Source organism: Halichoerus grypus, chromosome 2 (genome assembly GCF_964656455.1).
Source record: "Halichoerus grypus chromosome 2, mHalGry1.hap1.1, whole genome shotgun sequence".
Classification (NCBI taxonomy): Eukaryota; Metazoa; Chordata; class Mammalia; order Carnivora; family Phocidae; genus Halichoerus; species Halichoerus grypus.
In genome coordinates, this window is record NC_135713.1 from 154,029,477 (window position 1) to 154,046,990 (window position 17,514).

A 17,514-nucleotide genomic window follows, 5' to 3' on the forward strand; every position below is an offset into this window, starting at 1 on the left:
CTCCCCCTGCTTGTGTTCCCTCTCTCGCTGTCTCTCTGTCAAAAAATAAATAAAATCTTAAAAAAAAACAAAAAAAAACACTACTCCGCTCCTGAATGTCCCTGGCAGCTCTCCGCCATGCCCACCAGGGCAGTTTGGGTCACTAATGACGGCTACTTAGGAAAAACAGCTAACAGATCCAAAGCAAGCAGTACGGACACGAGGTTCCCTGCCCGCCCTGCTCTCCTACTGTCTGAAGGTTGCAAAACTAGCTACTTCTGCCTGTGTCACGCCCTCCCCAGGGACCGGGTCCATCCTAGATGGTCCTGGGACCCTGAGTAACCACGGCCTCCCCGTGGCCAACATGGTTAAAGGCTGTCAACCCACAGTGCCTCGGATTCAGTATGGAAGGTGTTGTTTTTTTTGTTTTGTTTTTAAGATTTTATTTATTTATTTGGCAGAGAGAGAGAGAGCGCGCACAAGCAGAGGGAGAAGGAGAAGCACATTTCCCACTGAGCAGGGAGCCCGATGCGGGGCTCAATCCCAGGACCCCAGGATCATGACCTGAGCCCGAAGGCAGACACTTAACCCATGAGCCACCCAGGCGCCCCTGGAAGGAGGTTTTTAAACTACCAGGCGCCAAGCACCAGCCAGGAGATCTCAACAACAGAACACGTCCACTGAGCGTGTTTACCTGGGCCTCCAGACACCGGCTCTGGCCTCTCCCGGATTGCAAGGTGGTCCAAATACACACACACAGAATCTCGGGATGAGTAGTGTGCGTGTGCATGCCACGCGCGCGTGTATAAAATATCCCACATGGGAGATGTGCATCTTGGCTGAGTGGGGCTAGGGGGTCACACAAGAATAGGGAGGTGAGGAGGCTTAACTTAAGAGAGAAATATTCTAGAACCAGAGAGTACGATGCCAGGCTGCTTCTGCTAGTCTTCGAGGATCCAAGATGGGAAGGCTATGTTGGTGTTTCTCCCAGCAGCCTGGGAGGGAATGGGAAATTGTTAAAGGGTATTAAGCAAGGACCAGAGACAGACATGGCCAGAAATAGGGTAGAGGGGAGAGGGACCCAGAAGCACCGTGGAAACAGTCCTCCAGCCTGGGCCTCAATCCTGACTCAGCCGCTGAGCAGCCGCATGATAGGAAAGTGACTCAGCCACTGCATTTATCTACACGTCTACACAACAGAGGAGGAGGACAGGAGCTCTGTCGTGGAAGGCACCTAGAAGGGTGCGTGTCACCAGGAATGCTCTGTTGACGGAGGGGTCCCAGCAGGAGGGGGTGTGTAAGTGCCCAGCGAGACCAAGCTTCACATGGCCTCTGCCCCCTGAGAGGTGAAGTTCAGGTGCCCACACCTCAGCCTGCCCCACCACGCCTGGCTCCAAGACTCTTCAACTCAGCAGGCAAGCACACACCTGCTGGGGAGGGCATGCGTTCAGAGGTTGACCAGTTGGCTCTTCGGGGAAGGCTGGGTGGGTGCAAGGAGTAAGCGGGGCTGGTTGGGTGAGTGGAGCAAACTTCCGACCCTCCATGCCCCAACCTGGCAGACAGCAAACAAGGCCACCTGCCCCGTCTCCACGGCTGCACGGTGCTTTTTCTCTTGAGAATGACTCTAGGGGATTTATCTGACTCTGTGGGCTCAGAACAAGCTCTGGCTTCCCCTGGAGGACACTGATGGCCAAGGAGGCACCATGACCGGCCGCCCTGAGGTCTCACCCATCTAGGAAATGCTGGACCCTCCATGCCCAAACCTATAGAAGGTGCCTGTGGGGGAAGCACATTCTGCTACTGAGCCAGGAAGGGCCAAGAGGCGCTGGAATAGAAGGGGTGGAAAGAGGACACCAGGGCCAACTCAGCCTGCTACCTAATTTGGCCAAGGCTGCCAAGGCCGTCCCCACATCCCCCTCCAGCATGACCACAGCTCCCCGCTCTGCCTGTCACCTGACTGTGCTCTGCCCCCATCCCCCCGAGGCCACCACAGTCCCCTTGCCTTGGCTCTCTCCCAGAAAGAAGCTCCCCCAGTTGGTGGCCTGAAACACATCAGGAGTCAAAAGACGCGGAGACACCTGGGGACGTATCCAAGAGACCTGAAAAGGGCGCTCAAACACTGGTAAAGCCACGTTTGAGTAGCCGTATCCACAATGACCAAAGGGCAGACGGGACCAAGGACAAAACATGGTGCATCCAAAGAAATACCCAGCCGTCAGAAGGAAGGAGGCTCCGCTCCACGCTACCACATGGATGAGCCTTGAAGCCACGCACGCGATTCCATTTACAAGAAATGCCCAGAAGAGGGAAATCCATAGAAACAGAAAGCAGACGAGCGGGGTCACCGGGGGCTGGGGGGGAGGGGAGGACGGGTACAGGGTTTCCTCTTTGGGGTGATATAAATGTTGCACCATACTACGAATGTATAAATATCACTCGGGATAAATTTTATGTCAGGTGTATTTTACCATTTTAAAAAAATCGTTTTTAAGCTGTGGAGGGGGCAGAAGTTGGAATCCCCACCTGCAGGCTCTCTCTCATTGAAAAGGCCCAAAGCACCCACATTACCTCATCACTCATGGTCATGAGGGGGGCGGGCCTCCTGGGAGAGCTGCCCCCCAGCCATCAAGACGATGCAGTGTGACTAACGACCCAGTAATTATGATCTCTGTCAAACTTATTCTTCTAATTCGTTTCCTTCAAGTTAAATCCTTCCCTTCCCTAGTCCCGTGGCTTCTCCCCTTCCATTTTGGCAGCTCCTTCCCATGGGAAGAGGAACGAGAAGCAGAGGTGACACGGGCCCAGAGATGGGGGCCCTACCTACAATGAACAAGATCCGAGGGAGTGGGAGTGAGCGGGGAGAGTGAAGGCAGTTTTCTCCAACTCAGAAATTCTTTTTTTTTTTTGAAGATTTTATTTATTTATTTGAAAGAGAGAATGAGATAAGAGAGAGAGCATGAGAGGGGGGAGGGTCAGAGGGAGAAGCAGACTCCCTGCTGAGCAGGGAGCCCGATGCGGGACTCGATCCCGGGACTCCAGGATCATAAACTGAGCTGAAGGCAGTCGCTTAACCAACTAAGCCACCCAGGCGCCCCAACTCAGAAATTCTTAACCTGATGCATATCACGGCTTTGTGGGAATCCTAAAACACTGCGTCTTCCTCCAGATGGGCCATCGCCCTGAGCACAAGGCTGGATTTCGGCCTCCCTCGGGTCCCCTTGTTCAGTCAACAACCTGCTCAACTGTTCACGGAGACCCATCCTCTGAGAATCTGAAGGTAACTATGGATCTCCTGCCCTCCAAAATGGAGTCATTTGTGCATGTACACCCTCACCGTATTTCCTACAGAGTATCAGGAGGCTTCTAGACAACTCAGAGCCCTAAACTAGCCAGTAATCAGGAAACACGCGCTCAGATCCCATTTGCGTCCATCAGTAATGACTTTTATCATGCACCAAATGTTGATAGTGCTCCAAGGACCCGGCCAGATGCTTTACACACTTATCTCTAGTTTTGACAATTTAAACCTGCCATGTTCCCATTTTAAAGAATGAGGAATCTGAGACTCAGAGAATGTAATAACTCGTCCAATGCTGCACAGCTAAACAAATGATTAGCCCAAGCTTTGAAATACTACCTTGTCCTAGAGACTTCTGTCCAGTTACCTACATCCAGGCTACCCTCCTTGTCCATCTCTCCCCAGCTGGCCAGGGGAGGCTCTACGTCTTCACCTAGACCACCTGATACCCCAGCTCCCACCAAGGAGGGTGACATCTCAGGCCTGCTTCTCCTGCCTGTCTCACAGTCTCCAAATGAGCATATGCCTTCCTGGGAGATGAGCAGAAATACCACCACCCACACCCAAGCAGTCACGTTCCTGGCTGCGGGCTAACTTCCTTGTCTCCTTATTTAAAACAGCACCACCAAAGAAATTTTCCTCTTAATGATGGCTAATGGTCCTCCCCGGGGAAGGAAAAAGAGCAGGCAAGCACAGGAAAGTCACCCAGAGATTGAAAACAAAATCCCCCTTCCCCCTTATAGCAGTGTTTCTCAAAGTGCGGTCCCTGGAAACCGCCCCGCCCCCTTGGTCCCCTGGGATGTGCGTTAAAAATGCAGATTCCAGAGCCCTGCTCCAAACGCCAGGTCAACCTGGAGCCTGCGAAGCAGCCTTTCAACATGCATCCTAGGGGAGCCTCATGCCCACTGAACTCAGACCAGGCTGGTGTGCAGCTTTGGAGAAAACACTCGAGAGAAAACGTGCTTCTGAAATCAAAACTGGGAACATAAAATTTTAATTAAGCACAATTTATAGAAAGACAGTGCTTAGCTGCATGGCCACTTATTTATTAAGGAAAAGGTGGCCATCCCCAAGCCCTTCAGAGGAGACTTCTTTTAAGAGGGATTCCATCTGGTCTCTGCAGAGTCCCAGGCACTACCAAGCCCCACACCCAGCCCCCCACTGGCCCCCGCCCCTCGTCAAGTTCAGCTGGGGACTCCTTCCCCCTCAGGAGGCTTCTGGGAACACCTGAGCCTTACCTTCTGCAGATGGGAGCCCACGGTACTTGACACGGTCCCGGGCGGTCATCAAATGCTTTGGCAGCCAGATCAGCCGGTTTTAAGGTCCCCCCATTCTGCGTCTTCTCACACCCCAAGCCCAGAAGCAATAGGAGCTCCAGAGAAAGGCATAGCCACGGGGCCCCACACCCCCACTCCCCCCCCACACCCAGATCTATATATAACATCTCTGAAGTTGTCAGCCTAACGAGCCACTTTCTGGCAGACCCGTTGCCATGGCAATTACTGCTAATGAGCATTGCTTGAAGGCTCCTCCACAAAGAACTCTCCAGCAAGTTCTCTCTTCCCAAACGCACAGCCAGCCAGGACACCCGGAAGCAGCCAGGCCTTGGCCAGGTGTGCCTGAGAAGCACCAGTCCCCGGGAACGGCTTGGGTACTGGTGCGCCCTGAGCAGTCCAGGACCCCGGGGGCCAGGGCTGGCCTCGCTGTCCCTCAACAGGGGGCCAGCCAAGCCGCAGTACTGACAGGGGCTGCAAACGAGCCACCCGGATGCGCCGGGGACTGGAGAGTCACGTCCACTCCACACCTTGCTGCGGGATACCTGTTCGGGGTGGAGAGACCCCGACACAAAGCTGGCAACGGCTACCAAAGGCAAGGTCATCTCCCCTGGCCATGGGTTTTAAGACACAAAGCAGGAAGCAGGGCCCCAGCTCCCACGGTGATGCCGCCAGCCTCAGGATCTGCACCTCTAAGAGTATGGGACACCTTCCCTCTGTCTCATAGGTGAGAAAGTCCCCGTCTCTCCAGCTCTGGCAGCCTTTCCATCCAGTCTGAGAGTGACTCACAGAGGAGAGCTGGGGAGGAAGTAAGGGACCCCGGCGACGGCTCAGTGCACCCTGGGAAGTGAAGTCCTCACGGGTAGTTTTCTAGGCTGGCAGGGAAAGATCTGGAGACCTGGCCGGTGGGAGGAAGAGGAGGAGAGACCACACAACAGAGAAACAGGCTGTAAGGTTCAGGAAGACGTGGCCACGTCCATGCTGTCCCTAGCATTAGTCTCGGCCCAGTGCCCAGAACACTGGCTGGAGGGACGGAGGGACTGAGGGACCAATGGAAACTTGGAATCGTTAGAAACTAGCTCCAAAGAGATCTGAGGTTTTCACCAAACAAGTAGACAGAATGACAATCCAAGCAACGTGTGCCCTACCTGTAACGAATCCCAGCTCTTAATGGATCCCAACGAATGGACTCTTCGACCTTGCGTACAGGGAGGTGGGGCAAGACAATTAAAATTTTATGTTCCGGGGCGCCTGGGTGGCTCAGTTGGTTAAGCGACTGCCTTCGGCTCAGGTCATGACCTGGAGTCCCGGGATCGAGTCCCACATCGGGCTCCCTGCTCAGCAGGGAGTCTGCTTCTCCCTCTGACCCTCCCCCCTCTCATGTGCTCTCTCTCTCTCTCTCTCTCTCAAATAAATAAATAAAATCTTTAAAAAAAAAAAAAAAAAAAAAAAAAAAAATTTTATGTTCCCAGTTTTGATTTCAGAAGCACGTTTTCTCTCTCTTCTTCTTTCACTGCAGAAAATAAATCGGGGAACAGTATCCAGAAGCCTCCAGGGAGGCACAAACTTCTAACCATGACCTCATACGGTATCCAGACGGAAAATTCCAGAAAAGTGTTCAGCAATCTCAAAGAAGGTAGGAAGATAGAGCATCTATGATACAACAGCAAAAAAATCATAAGGATCGGACAAACTAACGCAAACAAGGCAAGTGGCCTGGAAAAAGGAAACACATACTATAAAAAGGGGACAGGAAATTAACAAAATTGTAGGGAAATTTACGAGGCAGGGACAGAGGAAGTCCACGTGGGCTGCAATACAATGTGGAATTAGTCTTGCAAAAAGGAAAAAAAATAAAAAGGAAAGCATTAGTTACGTACAAAGCCAATGTAAGAATTTTTCCTGGAATGCAAAGGAAATGCACAAAAAAATGAAAACAGAGGTCCAGAAAAACAAGGCAAGATACAGATGCTAGGTGCTCCTGAAGAAGAGAAAAGAAATGATAAACCATGGTTGATGGGGGGGGGGGGGAGAGGGACTTTCCTCAGCTAAAAGGAGACACGTATGTGCAGCGTGGCTGGTCCCACACTGCTGCACGCAAAATGGATTTTATAAGCCCACGGCAGGCACACCGTGAATGATGTATTTACACAGCAGAGATAAGGAGAAGTCCCATAACGGTCTGCGCAGGAGAAGGGTGTCCCCAATAAATGAGCAAAAAAAAAAAAAATAAAGTTTGTCACAGGCTTCTCTGTAACTGCATTTCAAAAGGTACTTCTGGACTGTCCTATGGGAAATGCCGAGACCCTGCTATGTGTCCGAGCGGTCTTCCATGGAAATACGTTCCTCGGGGCGCCTGGGTGGCTCAGTCGGTTGAGCGTCCGCCTTTGGCTCGGGTCGTGGTCCCAGGGATCCTGGGATTGAGTCCCACATCGGGCTCCCTGCTCGGCTGGGAGTCTGCTTTTCCCTCTCCCTCTGCTTGTGCTCTCTCTCTCAAAAAACAAAAATGGATAAAATCAAGGAAGGAGGGAGGGAGGGAGGGAGGGAGGAAGGAAGGAAGGAAGGAAGGAAGGAAGGAAGGAAGGAAGACGTTTCTCTATGGACAGTGGTTCAGAGAATATAGGTCCGCAGACAGTGGGTCCAGGGACTTGTGTGTCCTCCTCAGAAGTGCTTTAGAAGATGCACCACAGCTGCGGGAGAGATGATGAGAAATAAAGGTGAAGAATTAAGGTAAAAAGGTCCCAGGCTGACCACCGAAAGCAGCTTTAAAAATGTGCCAATCATCATCATCAATCTAGTTACAGAGTCTGTGTACATATCGCTACTCTCCATAAACATACGGTATGAAACAAGGAAAGAGCTTGGATCACAAATTCCGGATACTACTAGAAAAGATCAAGAGGTAGAACAAAGTAGAGCACGGGCACCTAAGGGAAATGAAATCAGAACGCCTCTCTTCCTACCCCAACAAGGGGCCGTCCCTTCTTCCTCTCGGTCCAGATGGCCTCGCCAATTTGCTCCCGACCTCCGGCATCGAGTATCTGCTCTCACTGCTTTCCTGGATAATGACAGGTTTCCAGCCAGAGGGACCGTGACAGAAGGGAAGGGTCCTTGGGGACCACAGACCTTTCTTGGATCCGGGGGTTCTGTGAGTCTGATCTCCAGCCATGTTTCATGGACCCCATGGGCAGTCGGCTTCCACAGGGAGTCCTGACCTGAGCATCTCTGCATCCCTTGGGCCACTCCGGTTGGACCCTTGCATGAAGAGGGGGTCAGGCACGTAAGGCCCACCTCCAGCTTTTACCAACAAGAAGCCAGAGAGGGCCAGGCGGGATGCTTTTCTTCCTTTCCACTCCTCCAAGAGCAAGATTTCTCAGGAAATGGGACCGACTCATGAGAGGTTTTGCCAGAACTCCTCACGTGTATATTCAAACTGCTCTTAGTAGAAACCCCCTTTGGCATGGCTTCTCTGAGTCCCTTAAAGGAACTTTCCAAAGCGGGCTTTAATCACTTAAATGCAAACGTCCCCAGGACTCTTGTGAACCCAATACAACCCACATGTCCTCGGGCCTCCCGCTCAGGGTGAATGGCTGGAAGGGGTCATGCTTGCAGCAATAATCCACATCCTAGTGGCTGGCATCTGTCACTCACTCATGCCAGACCTCGGCCCCCATGACAAGTCCTCATGGATCATACTGACAAGTCCCCAGAGGGTGACTCACCCGGGGTCCCCAGCTCCAGCCCCCGCGGAGCGTCTGCCACATTCATGCTTGCCAGCTTCAGCTACCTTCCCCGACACCCCCATCGCCCCCCCATCACTGTCCTCCATCCACAAAACTGCTAGAGGAAGCTTTACACCTGGCAGCCACTGGTGGGCATCAATGCTTGGGGGGGGTTTCTCCCAACAGAGCTGCCAGCCACGTGCCCGCCGCCCAATCCGCTGCGAACATCCCACACGTGTCTAGCTCCTGAAAGACTTGGCAAGGGTCCCGGCCACCCTGAAGAGCCATCTATAAGCCCCCAGTGCCTCCCCGGGACCAATCGACTCACTGGGGCCTGTTTTTCAGGACGGGGCGGGGAAGAGGACACAGGACAATAAACTCTTATTTTCTGATCCTAAAAAGGAATGGAGTGATCTGGTTAACCAGGAATTTTGATGAACACAATTACAATGTAGTCTCTGCGAGGGCACAGGAAGTCAATCCTCACAGGGAAACTTGGCTAAGCCGGAAAACACAGGGTCTCCAGTGGGGCGAGGGCGGACAAACAATCTTGCGAACAATACCGCAAAGTGCAAGGATGAGCTGGACGCCCCCACCCCCGCCCCCCGCAACCCCCATCGTGTCAGAAGCCATTTCACAGCCCTGACGTGTCTGCGGGTCAAGCAGTGGAGGGCAGGAAGGAATCCATCCTGTAGGAAATGACTTCTTTTCGGGCCTTACACACATTCCCACGAGAGCCCTTATTCCACGGACACCAGAGAAAGGCACTTCTATTACTGGTGCACCTGCCGTCCAGATAGAAGACAGAGGGGCCGATGAATAGGGTTCCAAAGGAGACAGCGCACCAAATGAGGACCTCTGGATGTCAGCAGACATCTCCTATGTGAGATGGCTCGTGCTTTTGCTGGTGGCATTCCGCCCAGCAACCCCATACAGCATGACAGGGAACCGAGAGATGCCCACCCTTCAGCGTCTCTTGGGAGAATCTCCGTATTGACCGAACAACACAACTGTGTCAGTCCTGCTCCGTACTGAGGTTTAGGGCAGGTACCCGACGGCCTCATGGCCATGTTCAGGCTCACGTGGGGGAAGGCGGTTCCCACAGGCGCTCCAGAAACATGGAGAACAGCTCTAGGAATAAGATGGGAAGTTGCACCTGCTGCCCCATCTTGGAGCCTAGAGGGGCTTGAGAAACCCCAAAGAGAGCCTGTAACTTTGGTCCTACCTCTAAGATCTGTCCAGCCCTGATGTTTCAAAGTTATAAAGGGCAAGGCGGTGAGCTCCTCGCAGGCTGTCTGGGCTTCTGGCCTCTGAGCAGGAAAACCTGAATGAGTCTGCTCACGAGCTCGTGATTAACTGAGACATTTTATTCAAACTCTCCACTTCGAGGAATGTTGGCTCCTTTCCTCCTACCCTTTCTCCGGCAGATAAAAATAGCGTGGGCCATTCTGATATCGTACCTCCAACCTCGGGACCCCAGAAGCATCGGCAGAAAGCACACAGGCCTAGGCGCAAGGAGACCGTGTTCCCAGACGACGAGCTGTAACTCATGCAGTTCCCTGGGCCTCTCGGGGCCTCTGTCTCCTCATCTGTAAAACCAGGGGCTGCCAGCCCTCCGACACCGGGGTTCTATGACCTGGGGAACATGTCACGTAACAGGGCCCAAAACCACCACAAGGGACATTTCACGCTTGCAAATGCAGCTACCCCATAAACACAAGAGGACGGAGCCCTCCGAGCCAGAACAGGAACGTTCGTGTCACATTACCGCTCCCCCCGCTGCATGGTCCAGAGAGTGAAAATTTCCTCAGCCAAACCCAACGTGGAACGGATGGGAAGGATATGCGTCTGAGACCCCCAGTGAAGCAAAGCGATTTAACGGAACTTGGAAGTCATTAAAATGTATGCCCCAATCCAGGATTCACGAAGTTGTGAGCGTTACCGAAAACCCATACGGGGAGGCTGAACACGGACTTCTCCTCCCCTTGGCCACGAGTCACTGTCCCGGCCTCTTTAGGGCTCCAATGTCCCTATCTGTCAGAAGAAGGAGGTGGGCTGGGGGGTTAGCACTTCCCTTCGTCCTGAAGGATCTCAAAACGCACCCTGGAGGGATGCGTGGGGGGCTCAGTCATTAAGCATCTGCCTTCGGCTCAGGTCATGATCCCAGGGTCCTGGGATCGAGCCCCACATCGGACTCTCTGCTCAGCGGGGAGCCTGTTTCTCCCTCTCCCACTCCCCCTGCTTGTGTTCTCTCTCTCGCTGTCTCTCTCTGACAAATAAATAAGATAAAAATTTTAAAAATCTTAAAAAAAAAACCCTGCACCCTGGATTTTCTACACTAGTATATATCGGTAAAGATATCGATTACCCTGCCCTAGAAGATGCTTCCGAAGGACATGCTGAGGCTCATGCACCAGCAGCATGCTCCCTAGGCAGCTCCTGGAAGGGTGAGGACCCCTCCACAGGATTCCTGATCCAATTTCCCTTTGCAGAGGAGAGAGCCGGGGAATAAGCGAATTTTGCCAACACTTGGTACTGGGGGGAATGGGGGGCAGGGGGGTGGAGGGAGCAGGGAGAAGAGGAAATCCTAACGAAGCCCCTTTCGTATTAAGGTACAAAAATCCCAGAATGCCTCATGCCAGGGTTTCTAGCACTTTCTCAAGCCCCTGAAGAAAACCCCCTACCCACATTTACCGAGCATTCTGTTCCATTCAGAACAGACCCCGCAAGTTCAGAGGAGACGAACGGAACTGAAAGTCGCTCGCTCAGGTGAGGTCACAAGCTTGGAACCCACCACTGCTCTGGGGGCCCCCCCTGCGCAGAGAACGCGCGGGATGTAAGCAGGGAGGGCCGGCCTTGAGCAACCCCTTCATCTCTGCGGGGAGGCCTTGATTTCCTTATCTCGAAAATACAGAAGTCGGACCAGAGGGTCTCCTAGGGTTTTCTCTGGTTTCTCTTGCTCTCTTTTCTACGACTCGAGGATTCTGGATGTTGGTCTTAGTCCACCTGCTATGTAAGGACGTGCTGTTTCGTGAGAGGGGAAAAGTCTCATTCAAGTCTAGACACGGGTTCACAGGCAGCAGACTGGGCCCCCTGAACACTGGGCTTCTTCCTCTCAACACGGCGAGTTCCGGGGAGTTCTTCTGCCCTGAATGGCCTATGTCAGCCCCTTCCCTGTCATTCCTAGAGCCACACGCAGTTGAGCTTTATCTGCCCAGCGACCCCGGGCTTCTCTGTGTCCGAAGCTGGAACTCGCCCCACACCCAACACAGGCTTGTTCTTTTTGTTTGTTTAAGATTTTATTTATTTATTTGAGAGAGAGAGAGGGAAAGAGAGCACAAGCAGGGGGAGGGACTGAGGCAGAGGGAGAAGCAGGGCTCCCCGCTGAGCAGGGAGCCCGATACGGGACTCGATCCCAGGACCCCGAGATCATGACCTGAGCCGAAGGCAGACGCTTCACCGACTGAGCCACCCAGGCGCCCCCCACAACATAGGCTTGTTCTGAGCCTGCTAGAGATAAGCCGTTCACCACGCACGCACGCCAGGACCTGAACACACACTCCACCTCAGCTCGGGCACAGCATGCTTCCGTCTCTGCCAAGAGGCTCCCCTGGGCTCTCACCCTCGTCTGGGTCCAGCTTCTTTGCTGGTCCCTTCTTCTCTGTGAACCTCCCTGCTATGGCCCACAGCCAAGGCCAGACCCACCAGAACCCACCAGCGCTCCCCAGCACTCCATCAGAACGTGACTGATCGGTCTGGGTTCTTTACACACCATCTTTCCGCAAGTGTACCAGCCGCTGGGCTGTCCCCTGGGAGCTGGCTAGAAATGCAGAGTCCCAGGCTCTACCCGAGCACCCGGCTCTGTATTTTAAAAGTCCCTGGGCAATTCAGATGCGCTTTAACCTCCTAGAAGCCCTGCTGTGAACTTTCCAGGTGCCCCTGGGTGACGAGCACAGGCTCAGGCCTCCATCAGAAGCCACACCAAAATTAGAGATGCTGTCCGACCCCGTGGCCGGGAGACAGCGTCCTGGAGGAAGGCTACGTGCAGACACAGACGAGCCTTCCCATACGAACTGGACCCCCCCTCGGCTGTCCAGAGCCTCCAGAGAGTGGTCACTAGAGTCTTGGCTGATGGGAGGTCCCTCCTTCCAAGAAAGGGGGGGGGTGGTCTAACTTCCAGAGGCAGGAAGGTGGGCACAATAAGGCTATCCCACCCTTAAGTCTCAAGAGAGCATCCATGCATGCCCCTTATCACAGCCCACCCCTGCCACCACCAAACTGGACAGAAGCACCCAGCCCAGCCTGGAACCACAGTATAGACACCAGGCTCCCTGGGCAGATCCTCGACTCCCCGGGGGAGCCCCCAATAGGCTTTCCCTTGTAGACGGTCCCAGCTAGAACCGGGCCACACAGACGGCAGGTGGGTAGACAGGTAGAAGCCAAGCTTCAGATTTGGGAGAAGTGAGGGAGGCGAGATGTGGCCGCCAGTCCCCACAAGCCATGCTGCCACCATATGGTCACACGCCTCCACGGAACTGCTGCCCAGGTAACCGGGAGCTGCCCCCCGCTCCCTCCACCAACAACCCCTTCTGACATCACATCTCATTCCTCCCCCCTTCTCGATCTCACACAAGTCCTCTTTTCTCCCAGCTCTTTATGCTTTACAGGAGCCCCCCTGCCCAGCACACTGGGCCCCCCAGGGCTTCTCAGAGAAGCTCCCCATCTCAGAGGTCCTCAGAACCGCTTTCTAAAATACCCAAGTTAGTTCAGAAACACGCAGAAAAAGCTGAGCCCATTGGATCGATTCTTACCATCAGAGAAGAGCTAGTCTTCCTCACGGGGCTGCCAATAACTCAGAGGAGAGTCCTGGGCCCTGCATGGAGTCCCCAGACCCAGGGCCAGGCCCCTGCCAACTTCCTCTCCATGGCACCCTCTACGGGAAATGGGGCTGGTGCAAACAATCGTGCCAAGGGTCAGTGCCGGGGACACCCCAGAGGGCGTTCCTGCGGCTTTGCACGCTGCTCTTCTTTCACAAAGAACACCCTACATTGCACAGTTCCTTCCAAATCTGCCCCAGGTCCTGTGAGGAAATCAACGACGCATTCTGGACTTCCCAGTTGCGAAGTTTCTGGAGGCTTTTTTTTTTTTTTCCTTCACGCTCTCTTTTTCCCCTTTCTCAGCTAAAAAAAGTTGGCCGAGGTCACGACACACAATGGCCAAGCTTGTGTCACTGACCAGATGCCTCCCACCCCCAGGCCTGGGGACAAGAGCTCCTTTGTCCACTATATTTTAGGCGGGACTCCCTGGGCCTGCCCAAGCCCTGCTGGGGAATGTTCCGCCAACTTCTTCCCAACCCTAAGTCACAGCTCTGGCCTCGGCCCCAGCCCCAGCTGTGTGAACCCAAGGCCAGATAAAAACCAACCTACAAAGAATGGGGAATGCTCCCCCAAAGAACCATTGTGTTAGACCCATCCAGGGCTGAAAAGCCCCAGAAGGGCAAGACGAGGGTCCCCTGTCTTCGCTCTGCCCTCGCTGCCTCCAAACCTGGACAGACAGTGGGTGACCGGGGGGCGATGCCATGCATCTCAGAGGAAAAGGGCTTGAGGATCACAAAGCTGTCAGTTGCAAGTGGAGGAAGGACTGGACCCTGAGCTCAATATGGCACCCACCAACTAAATGAGTTCAGACCAGAGACTTGGATCCTGCGTGAATGTATCGAATCACTCCACTCAGACAGCTTTTTGGCGCAGCTGAAGGGTTAGCACTTCAAATCCACACATTTCTATGTCTGCTTTCAATGTAAACCTTTGTGATTTTAGGAAATGAGCCTTGATATCTTAGTAAACATGGCTTTCCCGAGGGACCGCAAAGTCTCGAGGTCCAGATGGGTTTCCTATAAATAGCATTCTCTCAAATGTATGGATGAACTGTGTATTTATGAAGAGGGTTCACTACCTACTAGCTGTGATACCTAGCATGGGGCCTCGAACCTTCCCCCATGCCAGGGGGAGGCATGTTGCCATTGGCCCTCTGAGTGCACGCCCCCCTCAGCAGACAAGCCCGTGGGTGACATTAGGATGCTGGCTGTGTGGCCTCAGTTTCCCCAAGACTGAACACCAAGTGGACCACAGTGAGCCAACTGAGCTGCAAGTGGAGGAAGGAGTGGACCCTGAGCTCAATATAAGGGAGTGTATTGGGAGTATAAAAGGGAGATGACTGGCAGTGCCTTTCTCAAAAGGTTGTTGGGAGGATTAAGGGGGGAAATCCACATAAACACTGAGCATAGAGCAAAGGGGACCAAAGTACCCAATAAAGGCAGTTGTTTTTGTGGCTGAAAGAGTAGGAGCTGAAGTTTCCCTAGACACACACAAAAAATGGGCAAAGGGCATTTCTCCCAAGAAGATATACAAATGGCCAATGGGCACGTGGAAAGGTGCTCCGTATCACTCATCACTAGGGAAAACACATTAAAACCCAAATGAGGAGTCACCTCCCACCCATGAGGATGGCCACTACCAACAAACAAATGAATAAAACCAGAAAGGTCAGAGAAGAACAGGCATTGGCGAGGATGCGGGCAAAGTGGAGCAGACGACATGGAAAACAATATGGCGGCTCCTCAAAAAGTTACACACAGAATTACCATAGGTCCAGCAATTCCACTTCTAGGTATACACCCAAAAGAACGGAAAAGTAGGGACTCAGCTATCTATACTGTTGTACTTTAGCATTCCTCGTGATGGCCAAAGAATTTAGAAACAACCCAAGTGTGTCCATCCATGGATGAGCGGATAAACAAAATGTGGCGTGTATACAGCGGCATGGTGTTCAACCTTAGAAAGGAAATTCTGACCCAGACTACGGTGCAGATGAACCTAAAGACATTAGGCAAAACAAGATAACCCAGTCATGAAAAGGCAGATATTGTAGGATCCTACTTTAGGAGGGGCCTAGAATAGAATAAACTCAGAGACCAAAAAAAAAAAAATAGAATGGCAATTGCCAAGGGCCAGGGGGAGATGGAGGGGAGGTGGGATGTGGTGTTAGTGTTTAATGGAGACAGAGTGAGTGTCTGTTAGCAAGATGACAAAGTCTGGAGGTAGATGGTGATGGTTGCACAACATTGTGAAGGCACTTGATGTCACAGATCTTGTAAACTTAAAAATGGTTAAAATGGTGTCATGTCTGTTTTAACACACACACACACACACGTCCGGGACCCACAGAGATAGCTTAGATCAAGGGCCCCTGGCCAGTGTGACATAAGCCACACCATAAGATACCCAGGGATGGAATCTCCGGAGATGCGAAGCACGCACCCAGAGAGAAGTCTCCCCAGCCTGCTGGTGAAGCCGATAAGACAAGTCTGGGGCAGCTCAGATGGCTCACTGTGGTCCATCTGGTGTTCAATCTTGGGGAAACTGAGGCAGCACAGCCAGCATCCTAATGTCAACCACGGGCTTGTCTGCTGAGGGGGGCGTGCACTCAGAGGGCCAATGGCAACATGCCTCCCCCTGGACACATCAACTCCCACCTTTCTGGTCTTTTTCCTTCCACCCCCAGAGGCAGAGCTCATCTCTTCCTTCTCAAAGCCTGGGGTGGGCTGCTCGAGGGGCTCTACTTCCCCTCTCTGCTTGTCAGGTTCCGATCCGCTGCAGGGGGCGGGGGGGGGGGGCGCGACAATGAGCTCTCTTGAGCTCTCACTCTGGGCCAGATGCCGTCCTAAGTGCGTCACATGCCTTGTGTCAATATAACTCACCCAACAAGCCAACGAGGAGGTTTCTAGTATCATCCCCGTTTAACAGAGGAGTAAACACAGGCTCCCACCCACAAGAAGGTAAATGCAAAACTCCATCTGCACCCAGACAGCCAAGACCTTCACCTTGGGTCCTTCAGGTTTCATGGAATTAAAATACCCATGGAAGCTCTCACAGCCCGTAACTTTTTGGTTTTATGGCAGCAAAGAGGGGAGAGTTTTAAGGCTATTCAGCCTTGGCACCACTCTGACACTGCACCACACTCATGAACAGATACAATCACAGACAATAACACACCCCTATGGGCAATACACAGAGATTGTCCTCACGGTTCCCGGGACGGCCTCCAGCCAATGGCAAGAGACCTTTCTGGGCCTTTATGAACCAGGAGGCTAATCTGCTCTGACCTGAGCTAAGCAGAACAAACCAGAGGCCCGCAAATGTTTTATCCTTTAGGATTCACCAACACGGATATCTCGGGGTGCGTAAAACTCATAAAGACATTCTCAGGGGTTTACGGTTTGGGGTGATCCCAGTGTCTCAAACCAGACGTCCCTTGAGTTTTGCTTTATGGGTAGTCTTCTATCATTTGAGTTGGCTGCAAAAAAGCACAAATTGCTCTCCTTCTGGTCTCTGCAAATAGGTAGGTTCCTACACCAGGTGTCACATGGACAAACGAAGGACAGTAGGAAACCCGTGATCCAAACCAAAAAAGACCAACAATCATTTCCACGGAGCTCCATTTTCCCCGGAGTTTCATGGAGTCCGATGCAGCCAACCTTCTTGCTATTATTCATTGTCTCGGTTGAGTTGAAAACTGTCAACCAAAAGAGGCCACGTTCTACAACCAAAGGAGAACCATGAGTCGTGTTGTCTTATAATGATAATTAATAAGAAAGACAGGGTATGGCGACGACTCGCTTTTTCTAAATGCTTCATAGTCGTGAAGGGAAAAATTATTCACCAGACTGTGCAATCTTGGGGGGGGGGGGCAGGGTCTCGAAGACGCTCCCAACCCCCTCACAGGCAGCCCCTTGGCTATAGGATTAGTCAAGCAACTATGGTTACCAGCAACCTCTTCCCAAATGCTGTGGAAGACGCAGGCAAGTGTAACACCAAGGGACCTGGCTTCGACAATTTGGAAGATAAAGCACAGACACAAGGAAAAAAGCAGAAACAACTACACAAGGGAGTCTATCCTAAGTGCCAAGCGATAAGTCGGCAGACAGTAAGAGCTTTCAGAATCCAGAGAAGGGCAAGGTCATGTTCGGCTGGGGAGGTCAGAGAAGGCTTCTCAGAAGATAACAGCATTTGCCCGACAGCAGGGATGAAAAGGAAGGGCTTGACCAGAATGGAGGGACAGTAAGTGACAAGTAGAATAGGCCTCGGTGACTGAGCAGATGTGGGAGAAGTGGGAGGAAGTAAAAGGCGATCCTGAAGGGGATGAGAGAAGCTGGACCCAGTACTCAGGGAGATCCGGCCAC

The 17,514-nt window shown here is 52.7% G+C and overlaps 1 protein-coding gene across 14 annotated transcripts in view; it reads right to left on the minus strand.

Annotated features, from left to right (window-relative positions):
- GAS7 (growth arrest specific 7) overlaps nt 1-17,514 on the minus strand; it is a 200,569-nt gene that overhangs the window by 84,558 nt on the left and 98,497 nt on the right. The window contains exon 1 of one of the 14 annotated variants that reach the window (XM_036100087.2): nt 13,085-13,231. The exons of 12 other annotated variants lie outside the window; for them this stretch is intronic. In XM_036100087.2, the coding sequence (XP_035955980.1) occupies nt 13,085-13,087 (3 nt within the window). In that variant the 5' untranslated portion in view covers nt 13,088-13,231. Of the gene's footprint in view, nt 1-4,515; nt 4,674-13,084; nt 13,232-17,514 lie in introns of those variants that run through there. One more of the 14 variants, XM_036100089.2, reaches the window with a different exon arrangement.